This window comes from Engystomops pustulosus, chromosome 4, assembly GCF_040894005.1.
Source record: "Engystomops pustulosus chromosome 4, aEngPut4.maternal, whole genome shotgun sequence".
Lineage (NCBI taxonomy): Eukaryota > Metazoa > Chordata > Amphibia > Anura > Leptodactylidae > Engystomops > Engystomops pustulosus.
In genome coordinates, this window is record NC_092414.1 from 159,019,774 (window position 1) to 159,045,006 (window position 25,233).

The 25,233-nt window shown below is 39.4% G+C and overlaps 1 protein-coding gene across 4 annotated transcripts in view; it reads right to left on the minus strand.

Moving 5' to 3' along the window:
* Positions 1 to 25,233, minus strand: part of ATP8B4 (ATPase phospholipid transporting 8B4 (putative)) — a 210,838-nt gene that overhangs the window by 6,812 nt on the left and 178,793 nt on the right. For all 4 annotated transcript variants that reach the window (XM_072148286.1, XM_072148283.1, XM_072148285.1 and 1 more), the window contains 9 exons: positions 23,068 to 23,183; positions 22,490 to 22,654; positions 16,742 to 16,853; positions 15,507 to 15,612; positions 15,279 to 15,426; positions 10,899 to 11,082; positions 8,055 to 8,278; positions 899 to 982; positions 468 to 713 (listed from right to left, as the gene is read on the minus strand). In XM_072148286.1, the coding sequence (XP_072004387.1) occupies positions 468 to 713; positions 899 to 982; positions 8,055 to 8,278; positions 10,899 to 11,082; positions 15,279 to 15,426; positions 15,507 to 15,612; positions 16,742 to 16,853; positions 22,490 to 22,654; positions 23,068 to 23,183 (1,385 nt within the window). The remainder of the gene's footprint in view (positions 1 to 467; positions 714 to 898; positions 983 to 8,054; positions 8,279 to 10,898; positions 11,083 to 15,278; positions 15,427 to 15,506; positions 15,613 to 16,741; positions 16,854 to 22,489; positions 22,655 to 23,067; positions 23,184 to 25,233) is intronic.

Here is a 25,233-nt window from a genome sequence, read left to right on the forward strand (position 1 = left end):
ATCTACAGGAGATCGCTATAACAAGCATAAACAGCCGATTGTCTCTATGATTGGTCCTCTTCAGATATCACTGTGTTATCCCATTTTCTGAGGGCTTAAAAAACCCTTTAATTTCCAGTAAAATATCATCTCTGGCTCATTTTACCTACATTTGTTTACATACTCACAAAAATGATCAGATTTAGACCTAATGTGCTTAAAATGGTCTGCAAACAGAGGACGTTTGTGGCCCATATTGGCCAGTTGGAAATGGGAGGGTGAGCGCTCCTCACCTTTTCCATCTCAATAGGCTTGGTTATTGTGCGGTGAGACACTGTTTGCATAATAGAAGTCAATAGTAGCCATGAGCTAGTTGCCATTTTGCTACTAGCTCACCTCAGCCTAAGAGCTCCCGAGTTCTAGTCTTTTTTTTTTTTTAACTGTTATGTTAAGTAAGACCTATCTATAAAGAGGAGGAGATATCTTACCTGGACACTGACAACTATCACTAGACTTGTGGCAACAGTGACAGCAAATGATTGATAATCTGCTATATGCTTCCCATCTTCACCAGGTGTGTTAAAAAATGCACCAAAAGGTATAAAGAATAGGGCAAAGGAAGTATAAATGCCATGTAATACACAAACAAAAAATCGCCGTTTGTTGAAGAGCAGATTCAGCTGGCCGGGCTCATAAAGTTTAGTGTAGTCCATACAGTTTTGCTCATTCACATCCTTAAAAACAGACAACATTAATATAATTATAAATGACAGTATTTATACTGACAGTATAATAGCCACATTTTATATTTATTATTATTCATATATGCACCCATACAGGATGAATATTTTTTGTTTGGCTTGATCACACCCGTATAGTCATATAAATAAATGATGAAGGTAAGAAGGTAGTAGAATACCTGATCGAAGAGTCCCATGGCTAATACAGGAAGCGATGTGTACACAATATTGAACAGTGTAATAAACCACTGGTCATAGACGGTCTGGAAAAAAAATACAATGTGTAAATTGTCGCATAATCAGAAATGTCCATAAAGTAATCAGCAAGATGAATGTTTATGCTGAGTGGTATATCTTCTACATATATGTATTATACGGCCAAGGATGAACAGGGTGGACCATTGTTACTTTACGTTTTATGGGAAAATTGCTCTTTATGCAGCTAAGACAATTTAAGGGTTTTTAATGTGACTTTAAAGCCAAAGGTAGAAGTGGATTGGAAAGCATGAAATGAACAGTATGTCCTTTATATGTTCTCTTCATTAATGACCTACACCTGGTTTTGATGGCACAAACTGAAGCTGAAAACAAATGAATGTGGAAACGCAGTCAAATACTTTACAAATTAACAACACTGCTATTTATTAGTCATAATTGGGAATGGTGTCTCTACCCATGGGAATGGTTACCACATAACTAAACAAAGGGTTAGATGTATGATGTTGTAAGGGATTGGACAACCCCCTTATAGCTTATACTAAGCTTTACCAGGTTAAGTATAAGATCCTCATAGGGTCACCAAAAGGTAAAGTTTCTGTGTAGTCGTCTTTCCTATGGTCAGGAACTTCCTATGACGTCCCATGTTCTGCCGGCTTCTGTGGGATGAAGGGGGCACTGCACCTATTACTATATACACACCCACCATGATGACCACTCCTATATCGGTGGTTGAAGGGGCAGGCCAAAGAGATAAGGAAGCAACTGTACCACCAACTACACAGAAAATATGGGTGACCCTTTATGGTTTTATACTTACCCCTGTAAAATGTTTGTATTAGTGGTCAACCCCTTTAACCCCTTAACGCCAAAGCCACTTTTCACCTTCCTGACACGGCCCATTTTTTTCAAATCTGCCCTGTGTCACTATAAGTGGTTATAACTTCGGAACGCTTTAACATATCCAAGTGATTTTAAAATGGTTTTCTCGTGACACTTTGTACTTCATGTTAGTCAAAACATTTTGGTGTTATGTATTTATGAGAAAATCAGATATTTGGTGAAAATTTTGAAAAATTCTTGATTTTCGAAATTCAAAATGTTCTACTTTTTCCACACATAGTCATAACCACAAAAATACTTAATAACTAACATTCACTAAATGTCTACTTTATGTGGACATGGTTTTTTATACATACTATCATTTTTGTAAGATGTTATGGGGCTTTGAACGTTAGGTGCGATTTTTCACATTTTCATAAAAACCGCAAAATCCTGCTATTGAGGGGCCTGCTCAGGTTTCAAGTCACTTTGAGAGACCTAAATAAAAGTAAAACCCCATAAATTAGCCCGTTATAGAAACTACACCCCTCAACGTACGTGAAACAACATTTATGAAGTTTGTTAACCCTTTAATTGTTTTACAGGGGTTAAAACAAAATCGGATGCAATTTTGAAAGTAAAATTTTTTTGGCTAAATTAATGTGTTTTTCGAAAAATGTACAAATTCTCAGTGGATAAAATGCCAAAACGCTCCACAAAATTTTATACCCAATCTCTCCCGCGTATAACAATCCCCCATATGTGGTGGTAACCTGCTGTATGGGCACACGCCAGGGCATCGAAGGGAAGCTGCGCCATTCAGAGCAGATTATGCATTACATTATCACATTTTATTGGCTATACAATCTTTATTTTTTTGGCAATTCGGACATATAAGGGTTTATTTTTTGCGACATGAGAAGCACTTTACAAATGCTTCATTTTAGTGGGTCATTAGCTTATTGATTGATTTTATTAACTCTTGAATGTATGGGTGAAAAGAAAATTGTCAATTTTGGTTTACTTTCTTTTCGTATTTTTTTGGGGTCGTACACCGTAGACACTAAAAATACCATATCTTTATTCTATAGGTCACTACGATTACGATGATACCTCATTTATATAGTTTTTCATTTATTGTTACAATTTTACTGGATAAAAACTAATATAGAAGACATCTCATTTGTTTTTGCATCGCCATCTTTTCGGAGACGTAACTTTAATATTTTTTGGTTGACAGAGCTAGTTTAGGGCTTATTTTTTTACGTGTTGAATTGTTCTTTTCAGTGGTACCATTTTGGCGCACATAACTTTTTTTGATCACTTTTTAGAACATTTTTGTGTAGAGATTTTATGAAAAATGTACATTTTTGGCGTGTTTTTCGGGTTTTGTTTTTACGGCGTTCACCGAGTGGGTCCAATAATGTTTCCAAGTTATTATACGGATTGTTACGGACGCGGCGATGTGGTTTTTTTTGGCGATTTTGTGTTTTTTCACTTTATTGCATGTGTATAGGGAATATTTGTGCTTAGGGGACTTTAACTTTATTAAAAAATGATTTTACTTAATGTTTTTAACTTTTTTAATTAACTTTTACAGGTTAGCTTGAACAAGCGATCCACTGATCGCTTGTTCAAGCTCTTCTTCACATTACACAGTGTAATACAAATGTATTCTCAAATGTATTCTCATTCGATTCTTCTCAAATGCCCCTTGCACGGCGTGTCAGGGGTTAACACCCGCAATGAGAGAAATCTCATGAAATCTCCTAGAGGCAGGTGTCGGCTATAATATATAGCCGACATCCGCAGCTTCTGGCGCTGGCTCCGTTCAGGAGCCGGCGCCAGAAGCATGACGTAATAGTACTGCATTTTGCGGGAACGCACCTCCCACGATGCAGTACTATTACGTCAAATGTCGGGAAGGGGTTAAAAGGGAACCTGTAATCACATTTTCACAAATACAGCTACTGACAGGTTCCTATAGATCCCTTGTAACTCATTGAAAACCTTCTTTAAAGGGGTTTTCCCACCAATCAAGTAAGGCCCTATCCAACAATCTCTGTCAACTCCATAGAGATGAATGGAGTAGAACAGACATGCCCGCTCTATTTACCTCTGGGGGCGACGCAGGGTTTTATTAGTTTTATGCCTCCTTACTTTTCAGCAGTTAATGACAAGTGACCAGGGCGATGTAATCTACGGTCCTATAGCCTTTACATTTGCAAAAAGTACCTCATGTATGTTTCTGAGAACATGAAAACAAAGCATGCCTCCATGGACGACTTCTCCTCTCCATCCTCCATGGAGACATGCTGTGATTTCATGTGATCAGATGCATAAATGGGATACATTTAGCAAGTGTAAAGGGTATAGGATCTTAAATGACATCACCCTTTTCATATGAAATGACTGTAACACAAGGTACCCTGTAAACAAATTGACACAATATTTCCTATAAATATAAATATAGCTTTATAAGTCTGTAGTTGAATACTGGCAGACAAACCCCAAGTAGGACAGGGCAGTGATTTGAATCGACACCTAGCTGTCAATCAAAATAAGGGGGTGGTTCACTGGCAGCCCAGGAGAGGAGAAGAGTCAAACCCAGGCTCTTCTCATTGGCAGCTAATTTTAGGCGATATGGGGAGGATGTGTAATCCTTTACCAAAAGGAATTGTTTGAGTTTGGCCACTATATGTCAGGATGCGCTTTTCAAGATCACTGTGAACAAAATAAAAGCACACAGCGCAGTATATATTTCCATGCCTCAATTGATAGGTGCATTAAATGGCCTTCTGGGAAAAATGTCCGCAACTGACAAGAACAACAACAAGGACTTTCTCAACCTCCAGAAACCCCTATATTTTGTATTCTAAACGGGTGTCACTACACAGACTCTCTAGCAGCAGAATAAACAATGTAATGTAAACAATGCACATAATTTAGAATACCAACGCATTTCTAGCGTACAAGACAAGTAAAAAGTGCCATTTTCCCCGTTTTGGATGGATTTTTATCCCCAACGGAAAACTGGCAGATAATATAGCTGAAACTTTAATCCAGCTGCAGATTGCACTTCCAGACAAACTAAGAGGCCGTGCAACACCGTATAAGCGGTGTACAATCTTTATAAATTTCAACCAATTATTTAGTTTATATTTAGATCTCTCCTGTCAGATGGGTGGAGCCAGACTGCCTGCTTCCGCTCAGTACCACCTATTTAACATTAAACAGCCTAAGTATTTATCTACCAAGCAAAATTACCCTGTACTATGATAATAATCCTCACTACTTTCAAATGGGTGGTCCTGGCTTAGGGCAGAAAACCTGGCTCCGCCCATATGAATGTAGAGATCCAAAAATAATGACATCACGTGTGGGGGCTAGAAAAAAAATTACTACTATACCAGAATCAGTGAAACAATGCCTATTAAAAATGAATAGTTGGGGTAGGTTGAATGTGTTGAACGGTCCTCTTTAAGAGATAAATCACTATTGATGATTAATCACCATTAATTATTTTTTTTTAATATTTTTGTCTTTAAAGATGACTTATATTTTCTTATCATGCCAAGACCAAACTCACCTAAATAGGAGATATTGGAATAATTTTGTAAAACATCTTTTACAGTTACAACATGGTTTCATATCCAGGCTTTCTATTTTATCACTTACTATTCATAGCCCTCAAGTGCTGAAGGGTGATGAAACCATCAGAAATGCAACACTGAACTTATTTGTGATTTTGCCTATTTTGGTGTCTTTTTGAATCAATAAAATGCATTTGTGTCTGCCAAGTATTCTATTTTCGTACAACATGGCTGCTCCAGCTTTATCTCTGTCTGATAGACTCACTTCTTAATGCACGCCAATGTAATTTCATTAAAAAACCACCCACAGAGATATTTCTCCTAAAACTGTTTGGCAAAATAACAGCTATTTTCTCAAATTGGATAATTAATTTCAGGCTTTGTAGGGATCAGTTGTAATCTATGAGGTGCTATTACTAACAAATGACCACTAGTTTATTCTGGAAAAACAGACTGCGTGCTATATTCCATATTGTTTAAGCTAAATATCAACCTGTCCTAAGGACACAAAAAATTGGCTTTTATTTTTAGAAAATTTGGATAGATATGCGGAAGGTCTCCTTATACACATCTGACCTAAAAAAATTACCAAAATAGGAACTATATGGAAGTAAATGGATCTTCTAGACTTGTAAAAAACACAGACATCCTAGCATTTAACTCTGAGCTAAGCACCTGCACTTTGCTCATAGAACCTACCAAAACCAAATTATTGTAGCGAGTCCTCAAGAAAATGTAAATTGCCATGGCAGAGTTGCTTTGTACAATGCTTGGAAACCTTCCTAAAACATTATTAAATATCTACTGTATTGCCATGGAATTTAAGGGGGTTTCTGATGGCTAAAAACTAAACAATTCCAAAGCAGCAAAAATAAACTTTTAAATAAACAATAAAATCACAGTCAAAATACTTCACCATTATCTATCCTATAGTCTAGTGATGGCGAACCTTTTAGAGGCCGAGTGCCCAAACTACAACAAAGACCCGCTTATTTATCGCAAAGTGCCAACACAGAAATTTAATTTGTGATTTATACTCCCTGCTCTGTCACAGTTTTCATTGATACCAGCACCTGAGGACAGCAATAAAGCAGAAAATAGTCCCAGGTAGCACTGTAACTTTAAAATACCTCTGTGAACAGCAAGTCCTGGGCTGTCTGGGACTGCAGGAAGATACCTGGAGTCATCTCTGGTGATGGCCTGAGTGCCCACAGAAAGGGCTCTGAGTGCCACCTCTGGCACCAGTGCCATAGGTTAGCCATCACTGGTCTAGATCCATCCAGTGCTTTGGTATGGAATAACGTGGTGAGGCATTATCCAGGAGGACTGGATAAGATTGTATGCATAGCATAGTCATTGCTGTGTATGGCAACTGACCGTCATGCAGATTCTATGGGTCGTGATAAAGGACATCACTATATTGCTGGGTATGCAAAGTCACATTTTAAGTTTTAAAACACATTATCTCAATTAATGTGGTTCTTGATTATCAAAATATACACAAATAATAAAAAAGATCACTGAATGAAATAAACAGTAAGTACCGTATATACTCGAGTATAAGCCGACCCGAGTATAAGCCGAGGCCCCTAATTTTACCACAAAAAACTGGGAAAACATATTGACTCGAGTATAAGCCGAGGGTGGGAAATGCATTGGTCACAGCCCCCCCAAGTATATAGCCACCAAGCCCCCAGTAGTATATAGACAGCAGCCCCCTGTAGTATATAGCTGCCAGCCAGCCCCCAGTAGTACATAGCCTGCTAGCCGCTGCCCCAGTATAGTCTGCCAGCCCCTGCCCCAGTATAGTCTGCCAGCCCCTGCCCCAGTATAGTCTGCCAGCCCCTGCCCCAATATATAGCCTGTCAGCCCCTGCCCCCTATATGTAACCTGTCAGCCCCTGCCCCCATATGTAACCTGTCAGCCCCTGCCCCAATATGTAACCTGTCAGCCCCTGCCCCAATATGTAGCCTGTCAGCCCCTGCCCCAATATGTAGCCTGTCAGCCCCTGCCCCAATTTGTAGCCTTTAACCCCCTGCCCCAATTTGTAGCCTTTAACCCCCTGCCCCAATTTGTAGCCTTTAACCCCCTGCCCCAATTTGTAGCCACCAGCCCCTTTGCCTTCTTAAAGAGCCGGATCCCCGGCCCTTTATGGAGCCGGGTCCCCGGCCCGTTATGGAGCCGGGTCTCCGGCCCGTTATGGAGCCGGCTCCCCGGCCCGTTATGGAGCCGGGTCCCCGGCCCGTTAGGGAGCCGGGTCCCCGGCCCGTTAGGGGGCCGGACAGTTAATTTAAAAAAATAAAAAAATCTAAACTCACCTTTTCGGCGCCCGCGCGAGTCTTCTATGCGATCCCTCTGGCTGCGGCGCCAGGTCCGTGCGGCGCGCAGCTCTGACGTCAGCCGCATCGCTGCGGTGGCTGAAGTCAGTGACTCGGACCTGGTGCCGCAGCCAGAGGGATCGCATAGAAGACTCGCACGGCCGCTGAAAAGGTGAGTTTAGATTTTTTTTTTAGTCTTTTTTTTTTTTTTTTATAGCTTTTTGACTCGAGTATAAGCCGAGTTAGTGTTTTTCAGCACATTTTTTGTGCTGAAAAACTCGGCTTATACTCGAGTATATACGGTACATTAAAAAACTGTACTAGACAAATATTAATAATATCCTATATCCACATCCTATTTTGCCTTCTATAGTATTGCCACTCACCTGTGCAGAGAACCCACAGAAGAATCCAAACCAGAAATGCACTAGCGTAAAGGCAAAATTTTTATAGAAGAAATAGCAAAGGAATTTACACATTCGAAAGTATGACCAGCGTCCATGTACTAGCAGCAATCGTTGTAGGTACCTAAACTGAGCAAACGAGTAATCACTGGCTAGAACTGCCTGCATGCCCTCCTGTCCGCTGATGCCAACACCTATGTGAGCACCTATAAACACCAAAGAGAAAAAAAAGTCAGAGAAAGAAGATTTTCTTAGCCAAAAAGCGGAACAAATATTTAATGTTGTATTGCTGTATTATCAGACATTTTGTGGAAGGTACAATCACATATATTTTTTTATATGCATTTTGGGGGCTGCATGGACACTTTGGTCATCACAAAAAATGTTGACAAATCGACTGCTAGGGAAATTTTATACCATTTTCAAATCTACAGCCTGTCCAGTTTTCCACGGTTTTTCCCAGATCATTTGAAATCTCAAAGCAAATTTATTATTGCTGCAGATTCCACATGGAAAGGATCAGATTAGCTATAGATTCAAATATAGAGCTGGCACATCTAAGAAATACATAGTCCGTATGCCAAAGACTAATCCAATTTGCGTAAGCATATACTTAAAGAATACAGTCATATGAAAAAGTTTGGGCACCCCTATTAATCAATCATTTTTAGTTATCAAAATTTGGGTTTTTGCAACAGGTATTTCAGTTTAATATATCTAATAACTGATGGACACAGTAATATTTCAGGATTGAAATGAGGTTTATTGTACTAATGCAATACGCATTAAACCAAAATTTGACAGGCGCCAAAGTATGGTCACCTCAACAGGAAAGTGACATTAATATTAAGTAGATCCTCATTTTGCAAAAATAACAGCCTCCAGTCATTTCCCGTAGCTTTTCATGAGTTCCTGGATGAAGGTATTTTTTTTTGACCATTCCTCATTACAAAACAATTCCAGTTCAGTTAAGTTTGATGGTCGCCGAGCATGGACAGCCCGCTTCACATTATCCCACAGATGTTCAATGATATTTAGGTCTGGGGACTGGGATGGCCATTCCAGAACATTGCAATTGTTCCTCTGCATGAATGCCTGGGTAGATTTAGAGCAGTCTTTTGGATCATTGTCTTGCTGAAATATCCATCCCCGACGTAACTTCAACTTCGTCACTGATTCTTGAACATTATCCAAAGCAGGATGGAACCTCCACCAAATTTTATAGTGGGTAGCAAGTGTTTTTCTTGGAATGCTGTGTTTTTGGCCGCCATGCATAACACCTTTTTATATGGCCAAACAACTCAATCTTTGTTTCATCAGTCCACAGGACCTTCTTCCAAAATGAAACTGGCTTTTCCAAATGTGCTTTTGCATACCTCAGGCAAGACTGTTTGAGGCGTGCTTGCAGAAACGGCTTCTTTCGCATCACTCACCCATACAGCTTCTCCTTGTGCAAAGTGCGCTGTGTTGTTGACCGATGAACGTGACACCATCTGCAGCAAGATGATGCTGCAGGTCTTTGGAGGTGGTCTGTGGATTGTCCTTGACTGTTCTCACCATTCTTCTTATCTGCCTTTCTGATATTTTTCTTGGCCTGCCACTTCTGGGCTTAACAAGAACTGTCCATGTGGTCTTCAATTTCCTTACTATGTTCCTCACAGTTGAAACTGACAGGTTAAAGACAACTTTTCGTATCCTGAACAACTATGTTGAAAAATAATTTCAGATCATTTGTGAGTTGTTTGGAGGAGCCCATGATGCCGCTCCTCAGAGGAGATTCAAATAGGAGAACAACTTGTAAGTGGCCGCCTTAAATACCTTTTCTCATGATTGGATACACCTGGCTATGAAGTTCAAAGATCAATGACGTTACCAAACCAATTTAGTGCTTCAGTGAGTCAGTAAAAAGGAGTCAGGAGTATTCAAATCAAACACCTGTCAAATTTTATTTTAATGCATATTGCACATTTTCTGTAAGAAAATATTTCAATCCTGAAATATTATGGTGTCCACCAGTTATTAGAAATATCAAACTGAAATAGCTGTTGCAAAAACACAAATGCTAACTAAAAATAATTAAGATTAATAGGGGTGCTCAAACTTTTTCATATGACTGAATCTACCATCAGTTTACTGATGGTAGACGTGTCCTACTAAGAAGTTCCTGAGAAACTAAAACTATGGCAATCAGTTTCAAGTGACGGGCGGGACCAGGCAGAACGTGGTGGCATCTGTATTGCCAAGGACAAATGACATACGCCCTGTTTTCAGAGGCCTATAACTTTGGATCAGTGGCACCTAAAAATTCACTTCTCCTCTTTCACATGAATCTAAAATTGTGTTTCTAGGTGACAGGCAACCGGAGATATTCATGTTTAAAGTGCGAATTTTGGGTGGGATTTTTATAAACAAAAATCACTCCCGACAGTTAATATCCCTGGTTCCCTGGCACCTAGAAGCACAAAGCTAGATTCTTATGAAAGAAGAGAGTCTTCTCTTTTCTGGGAAAAAAAAGTTTCTAGGTGCCACAGATTCAAAGTTATAGCCCTCAGAAATATGCCCACCACCCGCCGTGGGGGCAAATCTGCCTACGTATAGGACATCTCCTATATTCTGCACACTGGCCACCCGGCTGAAATGTGGTATAACTAGCAAGAAAATACGGCCAGAAAATATGGTCGTGTGCATGTAGCCTTTAGAGAAAACCTACAGAGCCCATCTTGTACGAAACCTGGGGACTATCTGTAATGAGTTAATGTGCAGTACCTGAAAAGACAACATATAACATAAAGAGTAAAAAATATCATGTGCAGCCTAAATACTTACTTTTTATCATGCTGATATCATTAGCACCATCCCCAATGGCTAAAGTGACAGCTTTTTTATATTTTTTCACTAACTCCACTACTTGGGCTTTCTGAAGAGGAGTCACTCTGCAACAGATCACAGTCTTGCAAATACATGCAATTTCCAGAAATTCCTTCTCCATGTCTGCTTCCAGGGCATGGGCCTGTGAATACAATTACATTGTGCTCACATCTGAATTAAGAGGTTTGTAACATATCAAATATTTCCTATAGTAAATACATGTGAAACAACATCCATGGACATGCTGTATAAACTCACGGTATGCACTTCGTTTTAATAGCATAAAATAACACAGATCGGAAACCAATACAGCTAACTAATCGATGATAACCCCTTACCTCTGCACCAATTTTCCAGATTTATGCTCAGGCCATTTTTCTATTTTTTTTTCCGTCAATGCCTTCTATGAACTATAACTTTTTAAATTTTATTTCATCACTATAGTTGTATGGGTTCTTGTTTTTTTGGGACGCAATGTAGCTTTTAATAGCACAATTCGGGGATTTCTGTATCTTTGACCTTTGCAGTATACCCTATATAAACCTAAATAACGGTTAAACTTTTTTTCTCTGTGTCTAAACGCTTACATTAATATCAAATGTATAGGGTTTTGTTTTTAAAATGACCTTCCTTCGCAAACTGCAATTCTTTTGGGGGAAAAAATATATTTTTACATAGCCACATGGCGCTTGAAAGGTGATTTAAAAAAATCTTGATGATTTCAAAAATAAAGCAAAAACATGCTCAAATTGAAATTTTTTTAAGTTACTTTTTTTAGTGTTACAGTAGTTGACTAACCTGTTTTAGTAATGGCGTGGTAGTACCAAAATGTGGGCGCTTAAAAGGAATTTGTTTTGCCTTTACATTACAAAATTACTTTGTTCCACAAGGGGACACGGACAAGCCATTACTTGATTATTGGCTTAATACACTGCAGAACTTTTGTAGTGAAAAATCTAAATCAGGGCTGCAAGCCCTCTTTGATTAGGTTGGATGAGTGCCATTACTTATATGGGGATACCCCTTTAACTTGGATTAAAAGAATTATGAAAAGATCTTGGATGACATGTCAATGAGTTTAAACTTTATGTCATAATTAAGTTCTAATTTATTTTTTTAATATGACAGTTCAGCCCTATACACTTAGAGAGGTATGAGCTTTCATAGAAAAAAGTTGCTGTTTTTTCAATACCTTGAACAGCTTGTTTTGAAATGCTTTTAATCTGTTTTACAGCTTTTAGAATTAGCATACAGTCCCTGCATAGAATTTATCAAAGTAGAAATGCAATGCAAAATAGTACAGGAAAAAAACCCAAAATTGATCCTTTTCTCCAAAGCAGCCTTATTAGTGAAACATCTTATCATCGACTGGAGAATTACGTCAAACATAATGATGGAGGAAAATGCTTGATTATAAGCCGTTCTCTTCACTGACTCATGATCCAATATTAGTATAAGAAACACATTCCCTAATGAAAACAAATTTCTTTTGGCGAGAATGCAAGTTCTAGATTTACTGGAATCGCAACATAGGGATTGTAGCCATAGTACACTGGGTATTGAGATCTTTTTAAAAATATTTAAAAGGTCAGTTTGTTCTCTTGAATTCAGAAGTAAGAAAGGATACGCATACAGCTGCAAGCGGCTGAAAGTAACTATATTAATAACATTTTAATGAAGAACTTTTGGTCTCATTTACTTGCCTGAAATTTTCACTTATGAGATATTTGGCACCGGAGTGGAATATGTACCAAATCAATCAAAAGGTCACACCCCTCTTTAAGTGCACAATACAAAATAACCAATAAGCACATTATGATCTGCTGGTAGCTTGTAGTATAGCGATGCAAGGTGATTTCTGACATACCTTGATTATTTCTGTCAATTATGCCTTTTCCAAGATACTCCTGGTTTAATATTTATGGTAATGAGGCAGTAGGTACACCCAGAACACTGCTATTCTCGAATAAATGACTTCTTCCAGCATCACCTCATGCATCTCACAAGACAAGTCTCCAAATTAACTGTTGGATAGGACAGTGGTCCAGACAGGAAAAGCAGTGCTCTGGGTGCTAAGGACTCACCTTGGTCCAACTGCCTCATTAGCATACAGATACAAATGAGAATTTCTCATAAATGTCAAAATGGACAGAAATAATAATAGTATTTTTGAAATCAGTACATTACTCTACAACATGCTGACTGCAGATTATAATGCAGATTATAGACTCCTTTAAAGGCTTCCTCTACCTCTACACTATTGTATTGAGTGAAAAGGTTTCTGGACATCATTATTTTATATTTATTTATAAAGCACCATTAATTCCACGGTGCTGTACAATCAGTAAGGAGTTCATATACATTAAACCAAGACAAGAATGATTGCAAGTACAAAATACTAAAACTATAGAGATCTGGAACAAGTGGAAGGAGGACCATGCCCATGAGGGCTCACAATCTATATGGGAGGGCTGATGGAGACCCGAAGGTGAGGGAGCAGGGCAGTGCCATTATTGTGTATTTTAGCCAATCCTAAACCAGGGAGTTTTCAGGTTACCTTTTAAGTTTTGGGGGGACAGTCTGACATATTTTGGTAGATAGTTCAAGAAAATGGACAGGAGTGGTTGTGAAATGAGTGGATAGTAAGAGTGAAAAAGAAGTTCTTGTGAGGAATGGAAATGAATTGTGGGATGATATTGGCTGATTAGTTCATAGATATGAAAAAAAAAAGTAAACTTATATACTCACCCTCCGGCAGCCCCGATGATCAATGCGACTCCCCAATGTCGGTGCGGCTCCTCTTCGGTCTTTTGTAACAGCCGGCATAGATGCGGCCAAGCGCTCTGCCAGCCAGCACATACTATGATGTCATCAGCCGGATCATAGTATGCGCCGGCTGGCAGAGCGCATGGCCGCTTCTCTGTTGGCTGTTACAGAAGACCGAAGAAAGAAGCGCAGCCACGCCGATATCAGGGAGCCACCGGAAGGTGAGTATATAAGTTTATTTTTTTAAGTGCTGGGTGGGCTGGCTGTATACTAGTGGGGCTGGCAGGCTGTATACTACAGGGGGCAGGCTGGCTGTATACTACAGGGGGCAGGCTGGCTGTATACTACAGGGGGCAGGCTGGCTGTATACTACAGGGGGCAGGCTGGCTGTATACTACAGGGGGTAGGCTGGCTGTATACTACAGGGGGCAGGCAGGCTGTATACTACAGGGGGCAGGCAGGCTGTATACTACAGGGGGCAGGCTGGCTGTATACTACAGGGGGCAGGCTGGATGCATACTACAGGGGGCAGGCTGGCTGCATACTACAGGGGGCAGGCTGGCTGCATACTACAGGGGGCAGGCTGGCTGCATACTACAGGGGGCAGGCTGGCTGCATACTACAGGGGGCAGGCTGGCTGCATACTACTGGGAGCTGGCTGGCTATATACTGGGTGGGGCTGTGTCCAATGCATTTCCAACCCTCGGCTCCAGTCAATGGGTTTTCCCAGTTTTCAGTGGTAAAATAAGGGGCCTCGGCTTATACTTGAGTATAAACAGTAATTTAAATGCTATGCAAACACAAGCTCCACACAAATGCCATGTAAATGCAAATACCACACAAAACACCATGTAAACGCAACGCACATACCATTTTAACGCCACATGAATACATATTTAAGGTAAACACGACACAAAAGCCACAAATGCAACATAAACGCAATGAAAACTACACGAAAACGCAAATGCGAAACAAATACCACATACATGTAAAACACACTGAAAAAACAGTGTTAATGCAAAAGCCATGTAAACATGAGAGTAAACGCAATGCATATTGCATGTAAAGGGAAGCATATACTTGATGCAAACGCCAAGGCAATGCCACATAACCATAAAGCTCCTCTTTTAAGAAGCCCAGTGCCGGTGAGGTGAGCAGGAGTATATGTATATATCTGTAGTTCAATTAAGCATAACTTTAGTGGTAGATTTCCTTTAATGTTACCCATGATGATGATGGCAAATAAGAGGAAGTGAAGAAACCAGGGAGGTTAGAGGGAGCATAGATGCAGATGGAGTAAACTTTGAAAGACAGAAAAGGTGAGGAAGGGTAAAGGTGGGACTAGGACTAAGTAAAAAGGATGATAAGTAGAAAAATTTGAGTGAAGTTGAGAAAGCAGCGCTTTGATAAGATAAGATATATTACTATGTTTCTGCTATTTACTTATACTACTACATCTTTACTGAATATTTTCTTTTATGTTTCTAGGACCACACACTGTAAATGTTCTTTGTTTTTAGTAAGGGAAATAATTAACAAAGCACATAATACTACAATAAATAGGAGACTTACCAAACTATGCCCATTTATGACTAAGGCATATTCACCAGTTACAGTTTCCTCATAGACAGACTCAAGCTTGGTTTCATGTGTCTTCTCAGAAAACTGATGCCCATTGAATAAGTTCCTACTCTGTCCAAATGTGGCTTCCTTTGCTTTCCTAGAGCATAAAGATTCAAAGTGAGTTCTGACACCAATTAATATCCATGTATTGTGCCGCCAGTAGTTATATCTACGTACCTCAGTTCCTCACGCACCTCAGTTACTGTACGACCAGATACAATGAAAATATCATTCATGTCATCAGTGAGCATGTGGCATGAGTACCCAATATTCATGGCCGTTTCTGTGAAAGAAAAACATTGAGAAACTATCATCTAAACAAAACCAAACAAATCACATGCACAATTAAAGCAATCTTAACATTTTTAAACCAAGATTTTTACAAAATTTGAGGTAACAAAACATCCTGATCGCTAAAGCAAATTTTGGAGATGATTGTGTTTAAAGCTACAGGTAAATGGCTGTGAACAAATAATGGTTGGCAAGGGGGACGGGCATGTTTATAAATTATGGAAGAAGTATGAAGACCATTGCATGAAGAAATAATGGCGCTATTATAAAAATGTTACATTGGTATCCTGGTATCCTTTTTAAATATATTGTCATGTTTTCACATTCACAATTCTGTGAGAATTTAAAAAGAGATGATGCTGTGGATTTCTGATGTTCATTCCCGAGACACCCCACTGTAATTTTCCCTGTATGAAAATAACCTTATGAGGAACATAATAAAAGTTTATCAATTAATAACATAATAAATATTTTATGTTCCAAGATTTGTACCCTGGGATGTCAGAAACTGATGTCATAATGGGCATTATAATGTCATAAAGGGCACTGTGAAGTCATAATGAGGCATTGTAAAAAGTCATAGTTGGCATTGTGATGATACAATGGGGCTATTATGAAGTCACAGAAGTTCATGGTGATGTCATATTGGAACATTGTGAATTCACAGTTGTCATTGTGATATTGTAAAGGAGCAAGGAGACGTCATATTGTCATTATTGCAATGCCACAACGGGGCATCGTTATGTCATAATTGCATTGTGATGTCATAATGGGTCATTTTATTTAGTTAATGAGGCATTGTGAGGTCATTATGAGGCACTGTGAATCATAGTTTGCATTGTGGGGAATTGTAATGTCATAATGAGGCACAGTGATGTCCCAGTGGGTCAATGTGAAGTCATAGTAGGGAATTATGGGGTCATAAAGGAACAAAGCTCATGAACAAACTCTGATTGCTATATATAGTTAAAGAAATAAGTGGTATTAAAAGGTACAATACTTTTATTACATTATTTTCAAAAACTAGCCTTTTTCTTAGTGTAGCTGAGGCCAAACAGACTTTATTTGGGATTTAAATGTTGAAAGCAGCGAGCCCAAAAAAATATATAAACATCTTTTACCCTGTTTATCTCCAGTTAGAATCCACAGCTTAATGTTCGCCAGTAGGAGACTAGCAATGGTATCCGTCACTCCTTCTTGTAGCTTGTCCTCTATTGCAGTAGCACCTAGTAGCTAAAGCATACCACATGATAGTAGCTATATTTTCACATGAGGATGAGCAATGGAACATACAATCACTTTCAAATATAAAATTAAATTACAGAATTCAGGGGGAATTCATTTGTATAAACATTTGTATTCTAGATATATAATGGAATGAATATGAGCTAACATAAATACGGAAAGTGAAAGAAGATCATAAAAATTATTATAACCGCAGCCCAGCAGATTTAGCAAAAATGACTTTCCGCAATGTATTTACTTTGTGCATTGTTATATCAAAGAGGGCAATAAGGCCATTGAAAGCAGAGTTGAGTTAATGCAATAGGAGTCAAGTTAAGGATTGAAAGTCAAAGTTGCCCATGAATTTTGATGAAGAATTCCTAGTTCCAGGAATTCTGGAGAACTTTACAATTAAGGCTACATGCACACTGCCGTGTGCCCGCTGCACTGTGGCACGGCGGGCACACGGCAGCGCAGGGAGAGGAGGAGGAGGAGGGGCTCACCCCGCCCCTCTCCATAGGAACATATGGGCCACGGCGCCGTAATACGGGAAAAGGACGTATCCTATCTTTTCCCGGGCTACGGAGCGGTACGGCGCCGCACATGTACCGCTCCCGTACGATGCCGCCAGCCCATAGAAGTGTAAGGGGGACGTATATCAACCGTATATACGTCCCCCATACAGGTGTGTGAATGCAGCCTAAAGGGGTTTTTCCGTAAACAAGTTAAGCCTGGTTGGGCATGTCCGGACTGCTGCATAGGACCTAACTTTATTTGTGGGAACCTGTCACCGGGGACCTAATTTTCACTAAAGACAGGTTGCAGAAGCCGCAGTGAAAGGTGTCACAGCTTGGTCAGCCTGACATCAGTGGGAGAGGGACAGAGCAGTACAGGAGCTCAAAGATGGAGGCAGCCTGCAGCTCAGACAAGTCACATGTTGTTTTTTGAAATGCATCCAAACCAAAGCCCAGCCGCTGGGACTAGCCCAGGATTTTGTCAGGATTCAAGAGTAAGTTATAACACACAATTATATTGTAATGCAAATGCTTAGAAAAGGCAGAGAGGCATTTTTGCGCTGCAGGTGCCATGGGCTTTTACAACCTGTCTTTAAACCCTTATCACTGACACTAGATTTTAGCTCAATGACCAGACTCGATTTTTCGAATCTGACATGTATCACGATAACTGGTTAGAACTCCAGAACGCTTTAACATATCCAGGTGATTTTGAGATAAATTTTACAACTAACATGAAGTACAATGTGTCACGGGAAAATTAAGTGATAAGTTTTGCGTTTCATTCTGAAAAAAAAAATAAAAATTTGGCAAGTGTGTGTAAAATTTCTTAATTTTTAACGTTTAAAATGTTCTGCTTTCCAGACAGGAAATAAAGCTACCCAAAAAAACTTGATAATTAACATTTACAGAATGTCTGCTTTATGTTGAGATTATATTTTATGCATCCTCTCCTTTTCTAGGATGTTATGAGGCGCAGAACTTTAGGTGCGATTTTTCTCATTTTCATGAAGATCGCCAAAACTCACATTTTGATGGACAACTCAGCTTTCAAGTGACTTTGAAAGGCCTATATGATAATAAAACCCCATAAATGACCCCACTTTAGAAACTTCACCCCTCAACGTATGTAAAACAACTTCTATTAAGTCTATTAACCCTTTAAATGTTTCACATGGTTTTAAACAATATGGACCTGCGATTTAGAAACTTTAGAATTTTTTGGGAAAATACATTAATTTAGGCCAAAACTGAAATAATGATGATGAATAATGATAATAATGAACTAAATGATGAATTGCTCTGCAAAGTTTGATGCCCAATTTCTCCCGAGTGTACTGATACCCCATATGTGGTGGTAAACTTCTGTACTGGCGCAAGGCCAGACATAGAATGAAAGCAGCGCCATTCACAAGAGATTTGTATTGTCACAATGTACAGGCTATAAAATTTACATTTTTTTGGTAATGCGAACATATGAGGGCTTATTATTTGCAAGGTGAGAAACACTTGTAAAAATAATTCATTTTGGGGGTCTATAGCTTATTCATGAGATTTTATTAACTATTTAAAGGGGAACACAAACAAAATCATAAATTTTTATTATGGATTTTTAGCCCTTTTTCCCCCCTGCTGATTGTAATGTAAAACTAATATTATATCTTTATTCTCTGGTTCACTACGATTACGGCGATACCTCATTTATATAGGTTTTCCTATTTTTTTAAAACCAATATTTTTGGAAAATCGCATTGTTTTTACTATCGACAACTTTTCCGGGCAATAACTTCTGTATTTTTCTTTTGTCAGATCTGGTTGAGGGCTTATATTTCGCGAAAAGAGTTGTTCTTTTCAGTAGTATCATATTAAAGCACATTACTTTTTTTGATCACTTTTTAGAACAGTTTTTGTGATGGTGTTTGATGAAAAATTGTATATTACGGGAAGTTTTTCGTGTGTTTTTTTTTTTTTAAGACGTTCACCGAGCGGGTTCAATATTGATTTAGATTTATTGTACAGTTTAATACGGACGCAGTGATACCAAATATGTAAGTTTTTTGGTGTTTTTGTGATTTATATACTTGATATGTGTAACTGGGGAGATTATAGGACTTTTATTTTATTTATTTAATTACCGTATACACTCGAGTATAAGCCGAGACCCCTAATTTTACCACCGAAAACTGGGAAAACCTATTGACTCGAGCATAAGCCGAGGGTGTAGTATACAGCCAGCCAGCCCCCATGTAGTATACAGCCAACCAGCCCCCATGTAGTATACAGCCAGCCCCACGTAGCATACAGCCGCCCCATGTAGCATACAGCCTGCCCCCAGTAGTATGCAGCTTGCCCCCAGTAGTATGCAGCCTGCCCCCATCAGTATACAGCTTGTCCCCTTGCAGTATACAGCCTACCCCCATCAGTATACAGCCTGCCCCCATCAGTATACAGCTTGCCCAAAGTAGTATACAGCCTGCCCCCAGCAGTATACAGCCTGCCCCCAGTAGTATACAGCCTGCCCCCAGTAGTATACAGCCTGCCCCCAGTAGTATACAGCCTGCCCCCAGTAGTATACAGCCTGCCCCCATCAGTATACAGCCTGCCCCCATCAGTATACAGCCTGCCCCCATCAGTATACAGCCTGCCCCCAGTAGTATACAGCTTGTCCCCTTGCACTATACAGCCTACCCCCATCAGTATACAGCCTGCCCCCATCAGTATACAGCTTGCCCCAAGTAGTATACAGCCTGCCCCAGTAGTATACAGCCTGCCCCAGTAGTATACAGCCTGCCCCCAGTAGTATACAGCCTGCCCCTAGTAGTATACAGCCTGCCCCTAGTAGTATACAGCAGCCCCTAGTAGTATACAGATAAAGAAATAAACTTAATACTCACCCTCCGTTGTCCCCGATGTTCGTCGCGGCTCCCGGCGGCTTCCGATCCCCATCGCGGCTGCCGGCGGCTTCTTCACTCTTCTCTTGCCAGGAGATCGCGCCGGCCGTCTCACACTGTGATGCAGCGCTGTCGCCGCTGATGACGTCATCCGCGGCGACAGCGTCGCATCACAGTGTGCGACGGCCGGCAGATCGCATGGACCCGACTCTGCCGGCTAGAAAAGACAGAAGAGAAGACACGGGGAGGCGCGACAGAGATCGGGAGCCGCGACGAACATCGGGGACACCGGTGAGTATTAATTTTTTTTTTTAATCATTGACTCGTGTATAAGCCGAGGCAAGGTTTTTCAGCACATTTTTTGTGCTGAAAAACTCGGCTTATACACAAGTATATACGGTATTGTAAAATGATTTTTACTTTTTTTTTTACATTTTTTTTACACATTTCATATTTGGGCTTGAACAAGCGTTCATCCGATCGCTTGTTCAAGCCTTTACACTGCAATACACTTGTATTGCAGTGTATAGTGTAAGTAACTGAGCATGCTCAGTTACTTACAGCCGGGTTCTGCCAGGAAGGCAGAACCCGGCAAGAAGAGGAGCCGGAAGCCTCGGGTCACTCGCCGGACTCCGGGGCTGAGGCAGGAGGGATTGGATCCTCTGCAAAAATGCTTAATAAAATTAAATCAATAATTCCAAATAGGAACCACCAAAAAATACAACTCATTTTGCAAAAAAACAGGAAAAAATTAAATGAACTTGAAGGGGTAAAGGGGGGGGGGGGGGAATGGCCACATCCTAAAGGCCTAAACTGTCTAAGGATCTATGATTCTCTATGATTTAAACCCTTTAAGGACATCGTCTTTTTTGTTTTTTCATTTTTATTTTTCACTTCCCACAATCAAAAATCTATAATTTTTTTTTTTTTTTTTTTTTTTATACGTAAAGAGCTCTGTGACGGCTTGTTTTCTGCATAACAAATTGCACTTCATAGTGATGGTATTTATTCTTCCATGCCATGTAATGGGAAGCAGGAAAAAAATTCAAAATGCAGTGAAATTGGTGAAAAAACACATTTGCGGCGGTTTTTGTGGGCTTGGAATTTACGGCTTTCACTAAGCGCCACAAATGACATGTCTACTTTCTTCTTTGGGTCGGTGCAATAACTGGGATACCAAATTTGTATAGGTTTTATAATGTTTTCATACATTTACAAAAATTAAAAAATTAAAAAAATAAAAAATAAAAACTTTTTTTTAATTTTGCCATCTTCTGGCACTAATAACTATTTTATAATTCGGTGTACAGAGCTGTGGGTGGTATTTTTTTGCGGCTTTTGATGAAGTTTTGATCACTCCTTATTGATTTTTTAAAATATTTTGGACTTTGGGCGCGATTTTCTGTTACTGGGTTAAATGCAGTTAAAAATGGTTATTATATTTTGATAGAACTGGCATTTTTAGATGCGGCGATACCTAATGTGTTTATGATTTTTACTGCTTATTTATATTTATATCAGTTCTAGGGAAAGGGGGGTGATTTAAAATTTCATAATTTTTTTTTAAACTTTGTAAATTTTTACTTTTACTATTTTTGAGACTCCTAAGGGTACTTTAACCCTAGGTTGTCAGATTGATCCTACCATATACTGCCATACTACTGTGCATTTTCCTCCTCATTCACTACAATGTGCAAATCGCACATTGTAATCAATGGATTGAAACGGGACAGCCTCGGGTCTTCCGAAGACCTGAGGCTGTCATGGCAACGGATCGCCCCCGATGACATCACTGGGAGCGACGATCTCCAACAAGATGGCGGGGCCCATGCGTTGCCATCAGCCTATGATGTGCGGGTTAACACATGTGATCGGGTGTTACCTGTAAGTTTTTGCTGCAATATGCAGCAAAGACTTACCGGCTATAGAGAGGGCTCAGCCCGTGAGCCCTCTCCATGTCCCCGCAGCCTACCCGTGATGTGCTATTACGTCACCTGTCGTGAAAGGGTTAAACCTAGTCCAGAGCTAATTACTAAAGGATTAGTTGTTTTAATTATGCTGCCTAGCATACCCGACTAACAGTGACTCATCGCCTGCTACAGCTCTGTGCTTATGTTATGGTTCTTGTTTTTGGAAGATGTGTATTTTTTCATTAACTAAATCAACCCAGTATATAAACTATTCATGCTCATGTACATGAACCTGCATAAACAATCAGCATGGCGAATTAAAAACATACCGTCATATCACTTTCTATTTGTTCATATGCAGCTGCGAGACGCTCCTCTCTGTTGTCTAGAGCAGTGCTGGCCTCATGATGGATCTTTAGCCACCACTTCAAGTATTCTTCACTGAGATCTTTGTATGCCAAAGCTAATGTCCGCAATCCCTCACCTGCAAATTCCTGAAGAAATTATATTTATTCATACACAGGAATAGAATCCGCTGCAGTCTAGCTCCATTCTCTGTGTAGTGGCTCTGATAAATGCAATTGAGCTACTGTTACAACTGTGTAAAGGCTACCGGAAGCAAGCCAGGAGTTGTTTGATCCCCATACGTCATTAATTTCATAATTTTGATAAATCCCATTGATTGGACACCATTCATTGAAAAGTAATCACTCTCTGAAAGTAGTGATTAAACAAAATTTCTTCTTTTTCAAGGTCGAAAATAGACAGTGTCACCCACTAAACTATCTGACCTGAAGTATTGTAGCTGCCTATTTTTAGTGATACAGAGAGATAGTTTGATTAAAGCCAATAAAGGCCCCGCTGCTTTGACACCCCAGAAATGATTAGTAATAGAAGCTATACTCACATTGAGATGTTCTGATGTAATGTACATTAATTCTTCACTGCTAACATGAAGCCTTTCATAGAGGATAGTGTCTGCTCCTTTGCAGTACAGTTTAATTTGTCCTTCTGGATTTCTCACTGGTAATAAAAACAAACATTTTAATGGATATACAAAATTTACACTGTACATTTATAATCTACTTATTCAGAGAAAAGTAGTTATCCAAGAGGCAATAGCTACAATAGATAAATTAGCCAAAAGAAAGCAAAGAAAAGGTAAAAGATAATGAACCCAAGTTGAGAAAAACAGTCGTCTAGATGACCATGGGAATTTGATGTCCTATTGATGTCCTACTTCATGGATCTGGCGCCCCTGCACTGCTCCAACAGAGTGCAACACTTTTTTTAGTGCACCTTTAACATAGAGCGTGCAACACATTTCTGTCAGACTTTCCATGATAAATCTGGCTCACCAGAACGCCCATTTCAGTGCAGAAATGTGCATAGAAAATAATGCTACGGCACCACAAAACAGTCACGCAAATGTGGCACAGGTACTTCTTAAATACATGTGAAAGCAGTTAGCACTAAAAAAACGTGCAAAGTACACTAGAAGACTGGCACACGGCCCTTAAAAAATGTGTCCCAATGATCCCAAACACACAGCCAACAAAATCCTCAATTGGTTTCATAGAAAGAAAATAAAACTGCTAGAATAGCCCAGCAATTCAGCTGACCTGAATCCAAAATGATACCGAAATGTGACGTAATTAGTATGTCACACGTAGGCTGCAGGTGTATGGAGAGGGCTCATGGGCTGAGAACTCTCCATACAAGGTAGATGTTTGCTGCATATTGCAGCAAACACCCACTGGTAACACACCAATGGTGGGTGCCAACAATTTGACGACGGCGGTAAAAAGCGGTTGCAGGGTGGGCACCGCCACAATCTTTCTTGGCTTAGATCACTGCTGCCCATAACGTCATCATGTAAGAGACGAGGCTGTAGTGGCAGTGGCACATTGTAATAGATGATCAGTGAAACCCCCACATACTGCCATATTGTGGTATGGCAACATATGGTAGCATCAGACAACCTAAAGTCAAAGAACCCTAGGGGGTCTGAAAAATAGAAATAGAAAAATAAAAGTTTTTTTTAAAAAACCCTAAAAATTCAAATCGCCCCCCCCCTTTCCCCTTACTCTTTTTCACCCCCTTTTCCCTTGAATGGATATAAAAATAAACTGTAAAAATCATAAACATGTTAGGTATTGCCGTGTCCCAAAATGTCCGATATATCAAAATATATTAATAGTTATTCCCAGCATTTATTCTTGTAACAGAAAATAGGTCCCAAATGTCCACTTTTTCGCCATTTTGTTACATTTAAATTTTTTTATAAAAAAGTGATCAAAAGACCATACAGTCCTCAACAGAAGGTTTTTTTTTTTTATAACAACCCCTCACACTGCTCTTTACATGGAAAAATGAAAAAGTTACAGATCTTTCAATTTGGGGAGTGAAAAATAGAAAATCAAAATTGAAAAAGGGCATCGATAGGAAGGGGATACATTATGGATCTATATCTTTGCCGGTGTGGCTAGGAAGGGTCTTTAATGACATATGGTAAGAATTTCACGTCAATAACACCTTTAGAAGTATATTTACTTAGATAATTGATGACGTGTACTTATTTCACCTGATGTATAGAATTTCTTACAACCACTTCAAAACTCATTCTATGACAGTTTGTTACTTAACCCCTTAAGGACGCAGCCATTTTACAGCTTAAGGCTCAGCCCCATTTTTTGGATTCTGACTTGCGTCGCTTTATTTGGTTAAAACTTTTGAACACTGTTACTTATCAAAGCGATTCTGAGATAGTTTTTTCCCCACATGTTGTACTTCATTTTAGTGGTAAATGTTTTGCGTTTATATTTCAAAGAAAAAAAAAATTATGAATTTTTTGAAAAATTTCACTTTTTTGAAATTCGAAATCATTACATTTTCAGGTAGACAGATTTACCACCTAAATAAGTTGCTGAATAACATTTCCCATATGTCTACTTTACATTAACTTAATTTTTGAAATGTCTGGATAATATATTTTGATGTTGCGCGGCTTACAAATCGAATAGCGATTTTCCGTATTTTCAGGGAAGGAGCGCCCTGCAGCTGCCAGTATCTT